Source organism: Pteropus medius, unplaced genomic scaffold (assembly GCF_902729225.1).
Source record: "Pteropus medius unplaced genomic scaffold, Ma_sr-lr_union100, whole genome shotgun sequence".
Lineage (NCBI taxonomy): Eukaryota > Metazoa > Chordata > Mammalia > Chiroptera > Pteropodidae > Pteropus > Pteropus medius.
Genome location: NW_024355990.1, coordinates 1238491 through 1258146, shown reverse-complemented (window position 1 = coordinate 1258146; position 19656 = coordinate 1238491). Strand labels below are relative to the sequence as shown.

At 65.6% G+C, this 19656-nt stretch overlaps 1 protein-coding gene across 1 annotated transcript; it reads right to left on the bottom strand.

Annotated features, from left to right (window-relative positions):
• Positions 1 to 559: 559 nt before the first annotated feature.
• CEP131 (centrosomal protein 131) lies at positions 560 to 18674 on the bottom strand. Its single transcript, XM_039859248.1, has 26 exons — positions 18433 to 18674; positions 16204 to 16393; positions 15448 to 15557; positions 14871 to 14985; positions 14489 to 14616; positions 11206 to 11316; positions 10512 to 10667; positions 9128 to 9245; positions 8632 to 8748; positions 8285 to 8435; positions 7867 to 7961; positions 7361 to 7543; positions 6817 to 6993; positions 6590 to 6733; positions 6169 to 6294; positions 5153 to 5269; positions 4748 to 4850; positions 3947 to 4148; positions 3521 to 3628; positions 3322 to 3439; positions 3019 to 3093; positions 2085 to 2227; positions 1802 to 1979; positions 1523 to 1719; positions 873 to 933; positions 560 to 802 (listed from the first exon to the last, which is right to left on the bottom strand). The coding sequence occupies exons 1-26, from the start codon at positions 18438 to 18440 to the stop codon at positions 728 to 730; spliced, it is 3306 nt and encodes a 1101-aa protein (XP_039715182.1). The 5' UTR covers positions 18441 to 18674; the 3' UTR covers positions 560 to 727.
• Between the last annotated feature and the right edge of the window lie 982 nt (positions 18675 to 19656).

Genomic DNA, 19656 nt, shown 5'->3' with positions numbered 1-19656 from the left:
TCACTGGGACTCGGCCAGCAAGAGCCCAAATCCCCCAAGGCCGTCGATGGTGAGGGGTTGCAGCGACCCTACCAGCAGGGGGATCCCCAACACCATGGCAGCAGGATGGCCTTCCTGGCCAGCACAGGCTGGGCCCAGTCCTGGTTCCAGCCCCTGCAGCAGCAGAGCCCAGCAGGAGGGGACAGCGAACCCCCCGAGGAGCTGCACCCTCTGGACTCCGCCCTCCTCGTGGGCAGGCCTGTCCAGGGCCCGTCTCCACAGGGCTCCAGCAGAGGGCTGTGGATGGGGGGCACCCGGCAGGGGTGGGGGAGGAGGCTAGCACTCCTTCCCGCGGGAGGCTGCCGGCGAGGGGCTGTGGGTGCTGGGGAGCTCGGCTAGGACCAGGCTGGAACAGAGGATGCCAGCCGGGGTTCGACGGGGCCAGGCAAGGAACATGGGGAGTCAGGCTGAAGACAGAGCTGGGCCAGGACGACCCTTGCCTGGCTGCTCTACAGAGGGGCCCCGGGGGCAGCCTCCATCCCAGACCCCAGCCCAGGAGAGACACGAGGCAGGGCATACACAGTGTTAAGAAACATTTCTTTACTATTAAAATGCAGCCATGGTGCTCTGCCCGCCAGACACCGAGCATGGGCCAGAGGGACGGAGGGAGGCCGGGGCGGTGTCCACCTCCTGCCGGGACCCGAAGCCCTGCTGCCGTCGGCCTGTCCACGCCGTGGGTGGCAGGCAGTCACTTGGCGCTGGGGAATGGCCGCCTGCGCTGTTCCAGCAGCTCCTCCAGGTGGTCAGCCCGCTTCATCGCGGCCTGCAACACGCACCCAACGTGGTCAGGCCCGGGCTGCCCCCTCCCGCCGGCCAGCCACCGCGGGACTCACCTCGTGCTGTCTCCGGAGGCTGCTCACGGCCTCCTCCTTCTTTGCCAAGGCCGTCTTCACCCTGCAGGGGACGCATGGTGGGGTTCTGTGGGGTGCCCCTACCCAGGCCCCAAACCCACCCGTGGCTCCGAGAGCAGTAATGTGGCTGGTGGGGATCCCCACCCCCATGGGAAAGGAGGAGCAGCTGTCCTGCCCCGTTTCCAGTCCTGCTGAGGGCACTGGGCCAGCTAGAGGGGTGGAAAACCAGAGCTGTGGCCCACGGCCCGCCCCAGGCCGATGCCCGGAGAAGCAGCCTCCACCCGAGCCGGACCCGCAGCGGGGGCGCTGGCACGCGGCTCAAGAAGGGCGAGGGCCCCGACCCCAGGCTGCCCTCAAAGTGCCTGCGGCGGGTGGGCCCGAGGACGGACAGGTGACCAGGAAGGGCGGAGGGGTCCCAGGGGTGTGCCGACCCTCACTGTTGCCCTCGTGGGGCCTCTACCCATCCCGCACAGCACTCGCTCCAACCAAGCGGGGGTCCTGGGGCCAAGTGCCACAGGGAGACACGACCGGGACCCTCACACACAGAGCCCCCAGCGGCCACGTCAGCTGCTTGGAGAACGAGCGTGGCCCCCGCCGTGCTCCCCGAGCCCCTGGCCCGGCCCGGCACCCACCTGCCGTGCACTTGCTCCAGCTCCGCCTGCTTCTCTCGCGTGAGCCGCTCCAGCTCCAGCTGCTGGCGGGCCCGCAGCGCGGCCAGCTCGGCCTTGACCTGCCGGTTCTCCTCCTCGGAGGCCGCCAGCCGGTCGGCGAACTCCTGCCGGAGCACCTGGGCCAGGCTGCCTCGCTCCCCCGCCAGCTGCTCGTTCACCTGGGCCGGCACGAACGGTGCGAGCTGGCGGCAGGCCGAGGGCCGGGGCGTAGCCGCCCGCTCCCGCCCCCACCCCGCTCACCGCCTGCACGTCCGCCAGCTCCTTGTCCTTGTGTCGCAGGAGGCCCTGCAGGCGCACGCGCTCCCCGTCCGCCTCCGCCAGCCGCCCCTTCAGCTCCGTGCACCGTCCCTGGAGCTTCCGCTCCGACTGCTCCAGCTCTGAGAGCTCCACCTCGTACTTGTCCCGGATGCGCTTGACGCTGGCGGGCCGGGGAGCAGGGTCAGAGGCGGCCTGCGGGCCTGTGTGGCGCAGCACCTGGGCTCTGAGCCTCGCAGCCGCAGTGCCCTGCGGGTAAAAGCCTCACCGGCTCTCGGCTGCCCTCTCGCTCTCCTCCCGGGCCAGCGTCATGTCGGCCTCCAGCCGGTGGATGACCAGCTCGATCTCCTTGTCCCGGCCTCTGCGGATCTCTTCCTTCAGCTCCCGCTCCCGGTTCAGCAGCCACGCTTCCTGGAGGGGAGGCACACGGGCTCAGCCAGTGGAGGTGGCGGGAGGAGGCTGAGGGCCCGGACAGGACAGCCACGTAGGCTCCGGGGACACGCAGACTTGTGGGGATGGAGGACCATTAACACAGCTGGAGCTGCTGCCAGACGGGCCTGGATGAGGGGCCTGGACACCCCACGCCCGGGGTGTGGGTGGGGGGCAGCCTCCGGGATGAGGGCCGCGCCGGGTGTCAGGGAACTCCCATCAAGTTCAACACGATGTGCCCTTTGACCTGGCTAGCCCACAGACGCAGTGACCCCTCGGTGCACAGTTGTGGGAGCGGGACGAGGTGGCCGCTCAGCCACTGCTAAAGCTTTGTCACCAGGCCAATGGGCTGGTTGGCACAGGCCACTGCCTCACATGTGGCCCCCATGAACCTCTTTCCAGGACGGCAGAGCCTGGTGGGGCCGCCCACCCATCCGGGGACACCGGGAGATGGGAAGGAGGCCTGCCCCATGTGTGCCCCGCACACTGCCTGAGTGTTGTCAACTTCGAAAGCAGCTCTCCAAAGGGGGAAGAAAGGGCGAGGTGCAGTCACCTCTGTAGTCACCTGGGACCTGCCGCAGCCCCTCTGGTGTCCCCCAGAGCACTTAGGAGAAGCTGAACAACATGCGGTATAGCTCAGACTGAACTGCCAGCCCCAAGCAGCCAGCTGTGAACCCAGAAGCGAGTTGTGGGGGCCCCAGAGGTGCAGCCCATGCCGTAAGACCGGGGTGCTGGCGGGAGGGGAGGGGCACGGCCGGCCCGCCCCTGCCCACCTCCTTCTTGGCGCGGTTGGCCTCCCACATCTGCCTCTCCACTTCCAGCTGGTCCTTCAGGGCCTGCAGCTCCATCTGGGGGCAGCGACAGCGTGAGACTCGCTGGCTGCTGCCACCTGGGCGAGCCCACACGTCCCGTGGCCACGCTGGGTCTGTGGGGCGCGGGCTGAAGAGCTCCACCCTACGAACCCAGGCTCAGGCTGGGGCTCCGGGCGGCTGCCCTGGGGCTGGCCCTGGTGGTGCTCCTGACACGTGCCCTCGCCCCCAGAACGGGGCACCCGCCGGGCGGGGACGGTGGCCGACCTGGTGCCTGTGCTCCTGCTCCTGTCGCCCCTTCTCAAACTCGGCCCTCAGGGCGCGGCCGCCCGCCGAGCTGCTCTCCTCCAGCTGCCGCCTCAGCTCCTCCAGCTCCCCCCGCTGCCTGCAGGCCCAGCGGAGGTCAGTTCGCAGGGCTGGGGGGTGGGGGGGTGGCGGGGGGTGGGCGGCCCCTCCCAGGTGGCACCTGGCCGCCTGCTGGTCCAGCCGCTCCTTCTCCTCGGCCACCTCGCTGTGGAGCCGCCGCCGAAGCTGCTGCAGGGCCCGCTGCTCCTGCTCCAGCTGCTGCTCGAAGCTGCAGACGGGCAGGCTGGGGTGCGGCGGGGCGGGCAGGCCGCTGCACCCGGCACCCCCTGCCCCTCCATCCCAGCTGCCCCCACGACAAAGGCAGCCCTGGTGGCACCTGTGCAGGGGCCCCATGTCCTGCCCTTGGCTTTCTCTGTCCCAGCGCCATCTTTAGCGTCCCTCCTGAGGGAGGCTTTGGGGTAAAGGATGCTGTTCAGATGCCTCACTCTGGGGTCCCGGCCTCACTCTGGGGTCCTGGCACATCCCAGCTCTGCTCGCATCTTGCCCACCCGCACCTCACGTGAGGCCCCCGAGCAGGGACACTGACCGCTGCTGGGCGCGCTCCCGCTCCTGCTGGCCCAGCGCCTCCTTCTCCCGCTGCAGCTGCTCCCGCAGCGCCTCCGCCTGGCGCCCGTAGCGCTGGGCCGCCCGCTCCTCCGCCTGCTGCAGCTCGGCCGCGTGCAGGGTCCTGAGCCTCTTCACCTCCTGCTTATGCTTGGCGATCAGCTTCTGGATCTCGGGCTCTAGGCCTGGAGGTGGGACGCATGGTGGTGCCCGGATCCCCAACGTCTGCCCACTATGCCACAGGGGCCTTGCCCTCACCCCCAGTGTTGTAGGGGACCCCCAATTCTAACCCACTATGACTCCAGGGCTGCTGTCCAGCCAGGGGACTGCCCCCAGGCCACCCTGGGGACTCCAGCCAAAATACAGCTGAGTCCACCTGGGCCCATGGTGCTTCTCCCTGCCTGCAGCACTGTGAACCCCCTTCCTCCATCGCTCTGGCCAGTGGGGTCTCTCCCTGGTGGTACCCAGGCTCCCGAGAGGAGGGAGTCCCAGGGCAGGAGGGCCGGGCCCCATCGGCCACTCTCTAGCTAGGGAGAAGGGACAGTGCCGGGTGGCAGAAAACCCGGGACCCCCATCCTGAGCTCCCGCCCGACGTGCTCCCCTGGAAGCTGGAGGAGACAGGGGACCTGGGGAGGGAGCTGGCCCATCCCTCTCGGACCCAGCCAGATGGACACCTGGTCGGTCCACCTGCCGCAGCCAGGCCCGGGGCCGCACCACCCGGCCACTGAAACTACTGCCCTCAGAGACCCCACAGCTGCCTCGAGGCCCGGGGCGTGACGCCCACCTCTGACGGTGACCTCTTTGATCCTCCGCGTCTTCTCGTTGATCCACTTCTCCCTGCGGACCTTTTCGGTGGCGCTCATCAGCTCTTTGAGTTTCTTGATCTCCTGCCAGCGAGAAAACAGGCGGTTGACAGAGAAGCTGGGGGAAGTGGGGACGCGCTAAATGACAGCCGCCCCGGCCACCCCAGGGCTTTGGGGTGAGGGTCTCCAGATGCCAGCAGCACACCTCGCCCTCCTGCACCGTCCCTTCGTCTCATTCACAAGCCCCGGGACCAACGCTCCGAGGCCTGCCACAGGGACCGCCCCGTTCTGGGTGGCTAAGCAGGACGTCCTCCCACCGGCCCGAGGCCCCAGGTCTGCAGTGGCGACAGGACGGCAGGGAGGGAAAGCCACTGCCCAGTTCTCACCAGCCGGTGCTGGTCCTGCATCTCGGCCTCCCTCTCCTTGTGCCTCTGGTCCCCCTGCTTCAGCTCAGCCAGCACGGCCTGGCACTTCTCACCCAGGGTCTTCTTGTCTTCGATCAGCTGCGAATGGTTGGGGAGGCGGGGGTGGGGGCTGAAGCTGCTGCACTGAGATGGGACCCTGTCCCGCGGGAAGACGCCACCTCCCTTGCCCAGGGCCAGCATGTTAGCTAGGGCCAGGGCCACCACTCCAAGCCCTTCTGTGCCCTCCTGCCTGGGGCCAGGAGGGCTGTGCACAGGTGGACAAGGGGCTCCAGCTGTCACTGGCCCTCAACTCCTGCACCCAAGGGCCTGGCTGGTGCCAGAAAAGTCCTGGGGGGGTGGCTGGGGACAGTGGCCTTGGCTACAAGTGCCTCGCTGTGGCCACGTCAGGATCTTCCTGGAAAGGAGGTTGCTCCACCAACCTCATCACCAGGCTAGTGGAGAAGGACCTGCCCATCGCCAGCCAAGGGGTCTCCGCAAATCCCCGAAAATGGCACCCACTGCGCTGAGGGCTCCAGGCAGAGCTCTAGTTTGGATGCACCTACGACTGCCAAGTGAAGTGTCCCTAACGGCCTCAGGAGGCCACTTGTCCCTCTGGGCTCCTGCTTCTCCTCACAGCACCCACCCCAGCGTTTTCTTCAGAACAGGGCCTGCCAGGGCCGTGGCTCAGTGCAAGGCGGCCTGGAAGCTTCCGCTCTCTCTTGGGGAGCCCAAGAACATGGATGGCCCCGGAAAGCATAGGAAAGGCTCCGGGCATATGTCCCACTGGACACCTGGGTGACCCCACCCTTGGGTGCGCTGCACACCTGCTCCCGCTACATGCCCGCCCCGCTGGCCTGGGCGGCACGCTGTGAGGGGAGCACATGGCATGCCCAAACCAGCCTGTCAAGACATGGACACCTCACCCCCACAGGGAAGACACCGCCCGTTTCTATGGGTCCAGTCACCCCACTGGCACCCCACTTGCCAGGTGGTATCACCTGGTCAATGAAGGACAGGTGTCGCTGGATGGTGGCCTCGTAGTGCTCCCTCTGTTGCCGCAGCTGCCGACCCAGTTCCTTCTCCGTCTCTTTGACCCGCCGGACGGTGAGGTCCCGCTGCTGTGCCTGCACAGGTGTGGGATGGGGAAACGGAAGACGAGGCCCGCTCAGGGGGCAGGGCTGGCAGGCCACACTCCAGGGGTGACCGGGGACAGAGGCGGCATCGGGCAGTAGAAGGTGGTGACTGTGCGGCAGTGGGAAGTGACAAGGTGGAGGGGGTGGGCCATGGGCCGGAGGCGGGGCGAGGGCTGGGCTGAGGCAGAAGGGCAGGTGTGGATGCGCGGCTATGTGTGGGGCGAGGCGGTGGCGGGGCGAGGCGGGCGGTGACGAGGGCGGCGGGCGGAGGTGGGCGTGAGGGGGCGAGCGCGGCGCGGGGCGAGGTAGGCACAGCGCCGTAGAAGCGACGCTGCTTCTTCTCCTCCACCTCCAGCTTCAGCCGCATCACGGATGTGCTCACCTCGGACACAGACTCCAGGCACCCTAGTCCCTCCTCCGGCGCGAGTCCCTGAGGACACGGTGCATTTGAGGCAGGCCCGGTCCCCCAGGATGGACCCGCTGCCCCGTCCCTGCCTAAGGTCCCCTCCACACCTGGGGGACAGAGGCTGGCCGGTCCTGCCCTGATCTCTCCATCTCGTCCAGGAAGCTCATGATGCTCTGCAGCTTGGCCTCCGAAAGCAGAGCCCCATCCTCGGCAGGGCCGGCGGGCGCACTGAGCTTCCCAAATTTCTCCAGGTTGTCGGCGGTCAGGGAGCTGGCATCGTCCTCCTGAGGGGAGGGGCCACAGTACTGGGACTGTCAGGCAGCCAAGGACTCTGGGGTGGCCTTGCAAGAGCCCCTCAAGGACCCCCGGGGGAAAGGAGGGCAGGAGACAGGAAGGGGAGGCAGTTGGGCCTGGTCTGGAACAAAGGGCCCCTTGGTTGCTCAGACCCTCGCAAGGTGCCGCCTGTGGGTACCGCTGGCAGAGGCGGCGCCCACCCCCAAATTACTCTGAGGGTCCTATGCCTCAGCAAGCCATCAGAAAACTGGGGGGTGGTCCCATAAGGCCCCATCTGGTCCCCACTACACTCCCCTGGCTCTGCAGGGAACAACGCCAGGGCCCAGGGCTGGGTTGAGGGAGGGCGCCCACGGCCACCTCGTCGGTCCAGGCATATTTGTCCTTGTGATAGGCCCTGGGGCGGGGCAGCGGCTCAGGCTCCTCCTCCAGCAGCTTCAGCGTGTCCAGCAGCTCATCCAGGGTCGCCCTGGACTTAACCCTATTCCTGGCGGGGCCCGCCGTCCCTGGGGCCTCACCAGCTGCGTCCTGAGAGCTGGCGTCCTGCAGCGGATGGAGGGCAAGAGAAGCTGGTGAGGCCTTCAGAGAACAGGGGCGGGGGCACTCACAGACCCACCTCCAGAGAAGTAAAGGGTGGCCAGGTAGGGCGTGTCTGGGCCTGGCCGCCCCCCCCTCTGTCTGATGACCTTGCTGTCCCCTAATCTCTGAGCGTCCAGCTTTCTCTGCAGGCTCGGGCATCGGTCCCACCCCACGGCATCAGTGACAGCCCCGTGAGCCCCCATCTCTGGTAGAGAAACAAGACCCATCTTAGGAGGCCTTTTCTGGCGTGAGTGACCCCACGGCCACAAAAATGGCTGTGACCGAACCTGTAGCTTGTCCTCTGAGAACTGCCGGGGCTCTGGGGACGAACTGGGGGCAGGCTGGCGGGGTGCGTCTGGGCCTGTGGTAGGGAAGCCAGTCCCTGTGGAGCAGAACACATCTTGGGAAGGGGTCAGGCACAGTGGGCTTCACAGAGCAGAGGGGACGCTGGGGCGCCCCGCCCTTCCAAGTGAAAGGTCAAGAAGCATCTTCTGTAGAGCCGTGTCCAGCTCCAGAGGAGGTGGGGCGAGGGCAGAGGAGCAGGGCCTGGGCGTCTGCCACACAGCCAGGGTCCCTCCGCGGGGTGGAGGGAGGATGGGAGCCACCAACCGGTCAGCAGCCATAGGGGCCACAGCCATCCCTGAGGGGTGAGGGACGGGAGGCAGAGGGGGGCGGGGCAGGGCAGCCTCTGGGCTCTCCCCTCACCTGCGTTGTTAGCCTTGCAGATCTGGGGAGTGGTGCCCCCCAGCCTCAGCGGTGGCTCCTGGGTGGGACGGGGCTCCCCTGGCTCCCGGGCCCCCTTCGGCATCCCAAGTTCAGCATCGCCCGACTTCTGGGCTCGCTTCTGCTGCAGCTCCTGCCGGGCGTGCCCTCTGAGCAGCCTCATCCATAGGCAGCTTGGCCCCTCACCCTCCCAAGCCAAGCTGCCCGAGGCCAGTGTCCCGGGACCGGGGAGGGCAGCGGGCAGGGCCCCCCAGGGGCACAGTCATGCTCTAGGAAACAGGGGTTCTGCCTCAGCACTGGGCCCCTGTGCGGCTCAGCCGCCCCAAAACCTGAATGGCTGCTTGTCGGGCCTGGCGCGCCTTCTCCTCCCGGGCCTTCCTCCGGGCCGCCTCCTTCTGCCGGTGCAGGTCCAGCGGGCTCCCCTCCCCGAGCCTCTGCCGCTGCCCCTGCAGAAACCACAGCCACGGCAGCTTGACTGGGAAGATGGGCGGCCGACCTAGATGTGGGCTCTCCAGGACACCCCCCGCCACGCCTCTGCCCCACAGACAACAAGCCCTCCTCACAGGCAGCCGGCAGCAATTTGGGGCAGGGATGGCTCTGCACCATGGAGCAGGGGCCCGAAACCAGAAACCTGCCCAGGCCTCTCAGCTGAGGTGGGCGGCCAGCATTCCCGACACCCAGGCCCTGCTGAGCGAGCGGCTCAGGGCGAGGAGGAAGCGGGCGCCCGGCAGGGTGGACACGGGTCATTCTGGTTTCAGTCCCATGGTCCCAGAAACGCCCCATACACGCCGTGAGCCCCGGTGCGGCTCGCATGCCCACACTGACCTCTTGCTTGGACGCCAGCAGGCACTTCAGGCTGGCGGCTCCATCTCGGCGCTGCTGTGCCTGGTGCCGGTACCAGCGCTGGATGGTGATGGCGGCCTGGTTCACCTGGTGGATAAACCTGCCAGGACAGCAGACTCAGGACTGAGGCAGGCCCCACGCCGCCATGGACCAGGTAGCTGAGCGACAGCCTCTCCAGGTCCCCAGAGGGCCCAGCAGGGCAGAGAAGCCAGCAGCCACATGCACAGCTCTCTACAGGTGGCCGACACCCCCGTATGCACAAACTATTCGTACCTGCCAGAACCTGGAAAGAACCCCAAGACCCACCGCCTGCCTGTGACGAACACTATGTGTAGGTGGCAGACGCCACTCATGGACGCAAAAGGCCACAGGCCGTGTGCTCCGCTCATAGAGCATTCTAGAAAAGACAAAGCTATCAGAGGACAGATCGGGCTGGGGGTTGGGGGGACGCTGGATAATAGGCTTTGAGGGGACCTTGGGGGGTGACGGATGTTCTGCATCTTGGTATGTTGTATCTATAGAGCCAACTGCACACGTGTCAAAACTCACCCACTGTCCCTCTGAACGGGTGTGTTTCGTCGTGTGTAAACCCTCCTCAGCAAACCGGGTGAAACAAGAAGCCGTAGCTGTGGCCCTCAGGACCACACGGCTCGTCGGGCAAAGGTGCAAACGGAGCACCCAGGACGTAGTCCCCACGGGATGCGCGCACGGGACCCCTGCCCTCCAAAGTGCCCTCCACTGAGGGCAGCCGGCAGGTGCACAGAGCTGCCGCTCCGACCTCCCCCTGCCCCTCCCCATGCCCACCCATTTCCAGGATGTCGTCCCCCAGCTCTAAGGGGACAGCAGGTGGTGGCTGACCAGCCAGGTGGAGGCTATCAAGGCCTGCCCTCTGATCACTGAGCACTTCCTGACCAGGCGTGACGGCACGGGCCTGGGGCCACAGCTGGTCCCCCCGCGGCAAGCTTCAGGGGGCAGCCCCACAGGTTGGGGGTTTCTATATCCTCTCTCCACTTAACATTTTTTTAAACTAACAGTTTCACTGCAGTATAACTCACGCGCTATAAAATTCATCCCTTTTGACTACACAATTCAACGACTTCTGGTGAATTTATGGGGCCCCACGACTGGCCGTGAGACCCGTTTCCGAGCATTTCCATCGCCCCCAAGAGCCCTCTTCTGCCGTCCCCGGGCCCCAGGCAGCCAGCACTCTGCTCTGTCCTTTGAGACTGGCCTTTCCTTGACGGTTTGGATAAAGAGAATCGTACAACACGTGGTGTTTTCAGCCCCCGTATTCTAAACGACCACTAAGTGAAAATTACTGTCGCTGGAGCCTCTGGCCCACTCCCCGCCCCCAACCTGTGGTCACCTCTCAGCCTCCTCCTCCGTCACCTCCGTGCGTCTGAGCAGGCCCACGGCAGCCCCCGAGTTGTTCTGGGCCACGTGGGTGCTGCCGGCCAAGTTCTTCTGCGTCTTCCCGAGGCCACCGCCCTCGCCCTCGCCGGTGGCTGCCTTGATGAGATTGCTGAGCGGGACAGAGAAAGGCTCGTGGTGCCTGGCTCCTCTGGGCTCACGGTCCCAGGGGTCACTCTGCATGCGGACACAGGTCTGGAAGGGAGCGCCTCGGGACGTGAGGGGGCCACAAAGGCCTGCTCCCCATTCTGACTTGCTGGCCCATCCCCAGAGCTACCTATTCCCCAGGGTCTCAGGCTGTCCACACCAAAAAGGAGAAGGGATCTCAGGAGTCACAGGACCCGGTGCCGGGGGTGCCTCAGGGACTGGCGGGCCAGCCCTGGGCGAGCACACTGGCTGGCGGGCACGGGGTGACGTGCACACGGCTGCTCTGCGTGGCTTGGCCAAGCTCCACCGAGACCCTCCCGGGCTCTGGACTTGGTCAGGGGGCCCACAGCACGGGTGGCTGTGGCTTTCTCAGCAGGACCCCACCTGGTGACCCCGGGAGGCCTGGTCTGGGTCCCCACCCCACACCACGCCCTTGCGGAGCCCCGCCTGGGGCCTGGGCCAGCGTCCTCACGCGTATGTCGGGACGGGAGCCAGAGCCTTACTTGAGGGAGGGTGCCGTGTGGTTGGAGCTCTTGGGGGGCGCCGTGTCCACGGGGGCGTAGCGGTTGTGCACCATGGTGGTGACACAGTTGCCCACAGCTCCCTTGTTGCTCCTGCGGGAAGAGACAGGACCAGAGTCAAGCCCTGGGGCGCGAGCTGCAGGTCGCGCTCAGCAGCACTGCTCGCCATGGTGTCAGCCAAGTGACCCTGCCGGCCCCCTGCACGGCCACTGCGTTGAACAGTGGGGCCCTTCCCAGGACCTGAGAAAGCTCCACCCGGCAGGGCCCGAGCTGCGAGCAGTGGAAACCATGACCCCTGACACTGGACGTGGGGAGGATGGCCACAGACCGGCTGATGGAGACAGGACTTCTCTGTGTCAGTTCAACGTGACAGGTGGAATGCACTGTCCTGTCTGCCCTGCCCGAATCCGCCGGAAGGAATGAAAATGGCATAAACACGCGAGGACAAGGGGGGATGCAGGTGGGGACGGCGGCAGAGATGCGCAGAAGCTCTGGAGGATGAGACAGACGGGCCAGTGGGGAGCGATGCGCCGTGAGACAGGAAACCTGGGTGCTGCGGGGCTTGGCGCGAGGTGGCTTGTCTGCCCCCCACCCCGTGGAGGTGCAGGTAGCGGAGGAGCTGGCTCTCCCAGAGCAGCAGCTGCACCCTGATGCCCTCCCCCGTGAGCAGCGAGGGCTGCCGTCCAGGCGAAGCGGTCAGTGCACTGAGCCAGGCCTCCACCGCCTCTGCTGTCCCAGCCAGCAGGAATCTGGCCCTGGGGAAACCGAGCACCTAGAGAAAAGCCCCAGACACCGACAGGTGGGGACCCCCAAGTACAGCAGCCTGGTCCCTGCCCAGCCACCCACAGACAACTTTTAGAGCCTCCCTCTTAATTCTGAGAGCCAGGACGCCAGAATACGGAGGAGGAAAAGGCCAGTGAGCAGGGTGGGGCGGGAACGAGGCCCGCGCGACGTTCCTGGCTGTGCCGAGGGCGCTGACAGCGGCTCCGGGGGCACAGCTCTTAGTGGCGGCGTTCGCCGGTTTCCACGGTGTGACATTCCCACCATGGCTGACTTCGGACATCGCGGAGAGCCCCGCTGGGGAGAGCGGAGGGCGGCAGCGTCCGCAAGGATGTGACAGCTGACCCAGGAACAAGACGAAGGAAGGGGTCGCTGGGGGACAAGAGGGGCTTTTGGCAGTGAGAGATGAGGGGGGACAGCTGAGTCGACCCATCGGATCCCAAAGCGAGAGAGAAAGAAAACACGGGACGCCGCCGACCCGGCGGAAGCAGCACACCGTGCAAGCGACAGGAGCCACCGAGAGAGCGGGAAGGACGGGAGAAAGTCCTCGGACGAGTGACAAGAGGACATCTCCTAGAAGTGAACCACACTAGAAAGTCACCACTGCCTCACGCGGTGACGGCAAACGGACCACGTCGCAGGCCCCATGCTGTGAGATTTCACGGCAAAGGAGACATGCAGAGTGCCTCCGGAGAGAAAAGCACAGCACGCAGAAGGACCAGGACGAGGCAGCGGCGGCGACAGCCCTCAGACGGCAGGGCCGCCTCCCAGACGGCAGGACAGGCCTCCCAGACGGCAGGGCCGCCTCCCAGACGGCAGGGCCGCCTCCCAGACGGCGGGGCCGCCTCCCGTGCGGAACTCCGCACCAGCCGAGCCAAGTCCGGTGTGAGTGTCGAGCGTTCTCAGGCACGTGGTCTGAAAAACTACAGCCCGTGTCCCTTCTCGGGACTGACTCTGCGGGGGGCTGGGCTCCACCGAAGGCAGAGGAAGCGAGGCCCACAGACAGAGGCCGCAGAGGGCCGCAGAGAGCTGACGAGCACATGGCCTGCGCAGGCTGCCAGCTGGGACCCAGGCGGGAGAAGACAGGGCCCCGTGGGGATTCTCCAGGGGAAGGTGATGGGCGGGGCACCTGCCGGCCTGGCCGTACGGACGGCCGTTCTGCCATCAGTCTGGGAGAAGTGGCCAGTACACAGACGACCAAGTAAGAAATAAAGACCCTTCCCGATCCTGGGACAAGCAGCAGCGTGCCCCACATATCCGCGCTCCTCGCGCATGGCATCGCTCTAAGAGGTTCAGGCCTCGGTGCATCTGACCCTCCTGACTCTGGGGGCGACGCACCCAACAACCTCTTAGTATAAACAAGGCCCTGGAGGGTTAAGCAACCTGCCCCGAGCCCCACAGAAAACAAAATGCTGAACCAGAACTTGGCACAGGCAGAGCCGGTGTGGGTCCCACGTGGGGGCACAACCCTACGAGACGCTGAGCTGTGACGCGGCCCCACCCGGATGCGGGATGGGAGCAGGGTGGCTCGTGTGCAAGCTGGGGGGGGGGCACGAGAGGGCAACCCTGTCTTCCACACCGAGTCCCTCTAAGACTGAGAAAACAGCGAGCAGCGTGAGCGTACTTAGGCAAACGTTTTCTAGAAAATACTAGAAGAGCTGGCACGTGGCAGCTTCCGGGAGCAGGACTCGGGGAGGGCAGGAGGGGTGACGGGTTTGCCAGTTTTCGTCGTAAGTTTGTGGAGCAGCTCGACATCAGCTGTGTGCATGCGTCGCTCCGATAGAAATTAGTTTTTAATTTAATCCTGGCATTGAAAACCGGACTCCTCCCTGCGGGGGCCCCGAACGGCTGCAGAACCCTCTCAAACACGTCCTGCGATGGAAGTCCCGGCTGGCGCTCAGGCAAACGTGTCTCCTTGTCCCTCCCCCACCATCCCCGTCGAGGGGGCCGAGAGCGAGGACCAGCTCTCCTCGCAGCCCGGGGTAGCACCGGGGCAGTGCTCTCCAGGGCCCCTGCCGTCCCAACAGTCACCGGCCACCAGGCCTGCCGGCCGAGGCATAGCCCGCCGGACGCTCTCCGGACCCTGCCGTCTTGGCCGTCCCCTGGATGTGTTTCCTCCTGCCGCACCCCAGTGGGCGTGGCTGAGGCAGCCACTGCAGCCCAGACAATGACAGGCTCTCGGCTGACAGTGCGCAGCTGTGGCCCGAGGTCGCGTGTTCATCACTCCCGGGACGCGGGAGCCGAGCCTCAAAGCTCAAGAACCTCCACGCAGCCTTGTGGTGGCCCACGGCCCATGCACACGCCACCTGGGCTCCCCTTGCGCCAGACACCACCTTGCAGCCTCCTCCCTTGGCCCTCGGGCAGAGAGCGCCGGCCATTCGCTCGCTCGCCAGCTCCAAAGCACCCTGGTCTGGCCACACACGAGACAGAGTCGCCCGCAGAGCCCTGGGTGGGTGGGCCGTGCCCAGCACCTGCGGGGTCGCACCTGTTGTTGGCGGTGAAGCTGGGTGCCAGGGGTACGGTGCTCTCTCTCCTCCGTGGGCCCTCCGCTGTGCCGACGGTGCTGGGCCTCTGGGCACTGGGCGGCAAGGTGAAGGCCCCAGGCTGGCCATCCTGTCAGTGCCCACAGATGCCCCCTCGGCCTGTGACCCCTCCGCATGCACCGCTGACCGGAGCCCCCCACCCCACGGCCTTGCCCACAAATGGGGAGATGGAAGGGCGGGGAGACCCTAACGGTCCTCAGGTTGTGACGATGGGCTGACGCTGGTGTGCCCCTCCCCACCGGCCCCTCTGGCAGGGGCGGCAGGGCCGGGGAGGAGCCAGGTGTCGTGCCCGGTGCGCCACGCACACTCGGCCCTCTCTCTCACCAGGACGCTCCACGAGGCTCCCTTCTCGCTGCAGGCTCTGCTCAGACTGGCCGGCCGCCTTCTCCCGCCCGGGCTGCTCTCGAAGAGCGTCAGGAAGTCGGGGGACTCTGCTGGTCTGTGCCAGAGGGGACAGCAAGTGGGGACAGTCACTGAGCCTGGGAGGCTGACCCCAGGAACACAGACGGGGACGTTTTATGAGGGGATGGGAAGGGCCAGATCGCCATCAAGGAATTCCATTCCTGAGTCCTGAGCTTAAAATAACGTTTCTCAGTCCAGATCTGACCACGGCGCCTGGGAGAGGCGTCACGCGCCTTCCCGTGGCCACCCCGACACCACAGGAAAGCGCAGCAGACAGAGGAAGAGGAGCAGGCGGGGGACAGCGGCCTGCAGGTCCGCACCTCTACGTGCAGACAGGACAGGTCAAGGCTCGTCCTGCTGGTCCCGCCCAGGCCTGGCCCCGTGGGAAGGTCACACTTCGGGTCCCACTGCCCAGCTAGTGCCCACACTGATGAGGCCTGAAGGGCTGACAGAGGCAGCCCTGAGGATGCTGGGGTTCCCAGGGAGGGCCGGGGCTTACCTGAGGGGATCGGTCCACGCCGGGCTGGCCTGCGGCTGGTGGACCTGTGTGGTGCTGTTGGACCTTCGAAGGTTGTTGATGGCCCGGGAGCCCCCGGGCCCCGCGGCCTCCTGCAGACAGGAAAGCCCTGAGCGCGGCCGAAGGTGCGACACGCGCATTCACGCGGCGCCGGGCCAGGCCTTGCAGAAGATGTGGCGGGAGGAGGTGGGTGTGGCGAGAAGGGGGACGGGAGGAGCAGCCTGGGCGTCCTGGGCCTCCGTGGGCCTCCCCTTCCTGGAGGGAGGTGGGAGCCCCTCGCCCCCGGCTGGTGGAGGGTCCAAGAGGCAGCGCAAGAGGCCCAGCCGGGAACCGCAGCAAAGGCTGTGTGTCCTCAGTGCTGTCCACTAACGAGGGAGCCTGGCCACCGCAGACCACTGCTGCCTGCAGCCGGTTCCTCCGGGGCCGCCAGGGGCTCAGCCCTCCCCCACAGGCCAACCCATTTTGGATCCAGACAAATCCGAACAGTGGTGGAGCAGGCGGGACAGAGGGCATGACACTGGCAGGGTCCAGGCTCTGCCCTGCCCTCCTGTGAGTTAGCTCCCCGGTCCTTCCTGACCCCAGGACGGCTGGACAGGGCCACAGGGCTGGGCAGGATGATGGCTGTGAGGGGCCTGCTGAGGTGCGGAGCTTACCCAGGAGTCAGATGCCACCCTGCCAGCAACTCCCCAGGAGGTGGGGGGCCCAGACCCCCCCGCCGCCCTGGGCTCCAGCACTCACCAGCGCCTTTCTCCTCGGCTCACTGCCCGCCACCACGGAGACGGAGCGGGCGATGGGCTTCGCGGCGGAGGCACTGTTGGGGCGCCGGAACAGGGGCGGAGGGAGGCCAGTCAGACTCAGGTCCATGCACTCGGGGGGGCCGGAGGGGCCGCTGACGGCCCGGGAGCCTTTCATGATGGACGAGTGGGCCCTGAGCAGGCAGGAGATGCAATGAGCTGCCCTCCGAGGAACCAGGTCCCCCACACGCTGCCTCTAGCTGGAACTCGGGAAGCCCAGGGCGCCGGGCCTGCTGCCACCAAGTTCCCTGGGAAGCCTGCGGTCTCATCCCCAAAACAGAGCGTGTGACAGAGTAGGGTTCTGAGTCATGAACAGCGAAGACGGGGCCTCCTGAGGGGCCCTACCGGAGGGTGCCCTGGGCAGCAGGCAGTCCTGGTTGTGCACCAGCTGTCACCTTCCCCCCACCCTCAGACGGGTACAGCACCTGTCTGAGCCTCGCTTTTTTCATCTGTAAAATGGGCGTTTAACACGTGCCTCTTCACGGGCTGGCAGGACGGTCAGATGAGACAGCTGCAGGCTGGCATGCAGTGTGGCATTCTAACCAGGACTCGGTCTGATTAACGCTGCCCAACCTGGGGTCCCCAAACTTGTCTGGCCACGGGACTCCTCCATTTCCTCGGAACCCAGGGAATATCTCTGAGCTGCCAGACCGTGGCATCTGCTCTCTCGCTCCTGGGATCCCCTCCTGCCCCTCCTAGTGCCGGCCACCGTTCGTGGTCCCCCTTGCTGGCCCTTCTTGTCCCCACCCCTGAAGTCTGAGGGCTCCAAGGCTCAGCCCCGGGCCTCTGTCCTCCATCCGCTCTCTCGCCGGGGGGCTGCCTCCGGTCTCCTTCCTTACAAACAGGGGCCCATGGTTCCCAAACGCGTGCCACCTGCCCCCTCTGTCCTCTACCTCCCGACTCAGGTGCCCACCCCCACCCCTGGCACCTCAGACCCAAGGAGGCCAAACGGACTCCTGACTTCACCTCCAGCTGGCCCCTGCCACCAGCGGGCATTTTCTGTAACCGGCTCAAGCCAACGCCTGGTCCCACCCTGACATCTCCCCCTCCCTCAGCAGCCCAGTCGGTGCCCTCTCCCCGTCCAGCCTCGGGCCACAAGCCCAGTCCAGTCCCATCTCCTGAACCTGGACAATGGCAGCCCCCCCGCACACACACACAGGGCAGACCTTTCCACTGGGTCTCAGATCGCCCCGTGGCCCATCCGAGGGTCCCCAGGGATGGAGGACAGAGTCCAAATGCCAAACGCCCCTCAGAGCTGACCCTGGTCTCTTGGTGGCCTCCTCGCTGCCACCCTCTGCCCCTCGGCCTGCTTCTAGGGTGAGCCTCGAGCCTGCTGGCCCCTTCCCCGGGAGGTCACGAAGGGCCCTGCTCTCAGAGCCGCTCATCCCGACCACTCTTCGCTCCCTCATTCTCCTTTAGTTTTCCTCACTGGTCACCTGGCCACCTGGCCACACAGGTGAGTCTGTGCACTGTCCAATCCACTCGTGAGAGCAGAGGCTCTGTGAGGACAAGGCTCATGTGGCGCCGGCACCTGGCACGCGGCAGACCCTCAGGTAATGCAGGGGACGAGGGGACCAGGACTGACCACAAAGGAGTGAGCGCAGCCCTCCCTGCCACCGAGGACTCTGGGCCCACGGTCACCCACAGGTCAGCGCTGTGGCCTCCTCCAGCCGGACACCCACAGCAGGGCCGCCTGGCCGGGGGATGGACGCCCCTGTTCTCCAGAGCTGCGCGCAGAGGCTGTCCCTGCCATTCCCCAGGCCACTGTCCTCAGTCATGAGTTTCCGGTTGTGTGGGTGAAATTTAACGCCCCCTCGCCCCTGGGCGCCGGCCACTCCTGCCGGACCCAGGCTGGGCCCCGCTCCCAGCCACGCCGCAGCAGCGACGGCAAACACAGCCTCTCCGTGGAAACCCCCAGGCCAGACCTCACCTTGCACACAGAGGTGTCCCTTCCGGGACCTGAGGTGGGTGCGCAGGGCCTCTGCCTGGCCCCTTCGGGTGGGCGGACCCCGGACCCCGCCAGCTTCTCGCGGGCAGCCCCCATCGCTGTGGGGTTTGGCCGGGGTGGTGGGCCTGAGCCTGCGACTCGGCTCCACCTCGCCCTCGCGGGAAGGCCGGAAGCGGTAACGGGCTCTGGGGCATGAGCCCCCCTCACCTGTGCGGGGCCCCTCACCTGCGCATTGCCCCTCACCTGCGCGAGCCCGGCCTGAGGCGCGGGGCCTGCGGGGCCGGCCGGCGGGCGTGCGCGCGGTCCGCGCAGCTGGGACGTGCGCGGCCCGGGCTTCGGGCTGGCGACCTCGCGCTCCCGGCCCCGGAGCTGGATCCGAGGCCCAGGTGACAATGAAGCTGACGAGCGGTCGGAGGAGGAGCGGCGGCAGCTAGCAACCAGCAGCCAGCCTGGCACCGCCTCCCCTGTCCGTCACGGAGGCCCGCCTTTCCTGCCCGCCCGCTTCCGCACTGGCTCTCCGGCTGCCCGCTCAGGGAACTCATTGGGCTTCTCGGCTGTCCTTCGGGACGTTCAAGCGTGGGAGGAGCCGCGGAGATCCGAGGGCCGCCGTGGCGGCGGGCTGCCGATTGGACGTGGCCGGAGGGGGCGGGGCCTCGGCCGGCGTGGGGGCGGAGAAGGCGGGGCCTCGGCCGGCGTGGGGCGGGGCGGGGCGGGCGCCGCCGTCAGCGGCCGAGCGGCTCTCACTTGTGGGCTCCCACACCGCTCGGAAATTAGTTTGCTGAGTTTTCCATGAATCAATGTTGAATTTTCCCTTGCTTTTTATTTTTGCGTAAAAATGTAACTTTTATTCATTAATGTATCATATGGTGAATTACCAGTCGATTTGCAGATGTTAAACCACCGTACATCCCCAGGATGAATTCCACTGTGATGTGTTGCCCTTTATTTTTTTATTTTTTTAGGCGAGGCGACCCTTGGTTGACCTCACAGATTGCAAGGACCTTGTAAGCTTACGCTCCCTTATTTTTTTATTTTTTATGCCTACGATGTTGCCCTTTTTATACACTTTTTAACGATACTGCTGGATTTGTTTCGTTGAGTACTCTTTCTTCTATGTTTATGAAGGATATGATATTGTCTGCAGTTCTCCAGAACAACTACACATGGAACACTCCAACACAGATGATAGCCTGGGCCATAAAACAAACTTTGACAGAAGTTTGACATCTTTAACCAGTCGTACAAAATATGACCGCTTACCGTATCATTATTAACAAGCAATAACAGGAAAAAACACACCTCTAAATAACCACTGGACAAAATGGAAGCCTCAGGGAAACTAGAAAATATTTTTAACGGAATAAAAATAAAATTCACAAATGCAGCCAAAGCAGCATACAGAGAAAAATTTATTAAAATGCTTATATTAGCAAAGAATAAAGGTCTCAA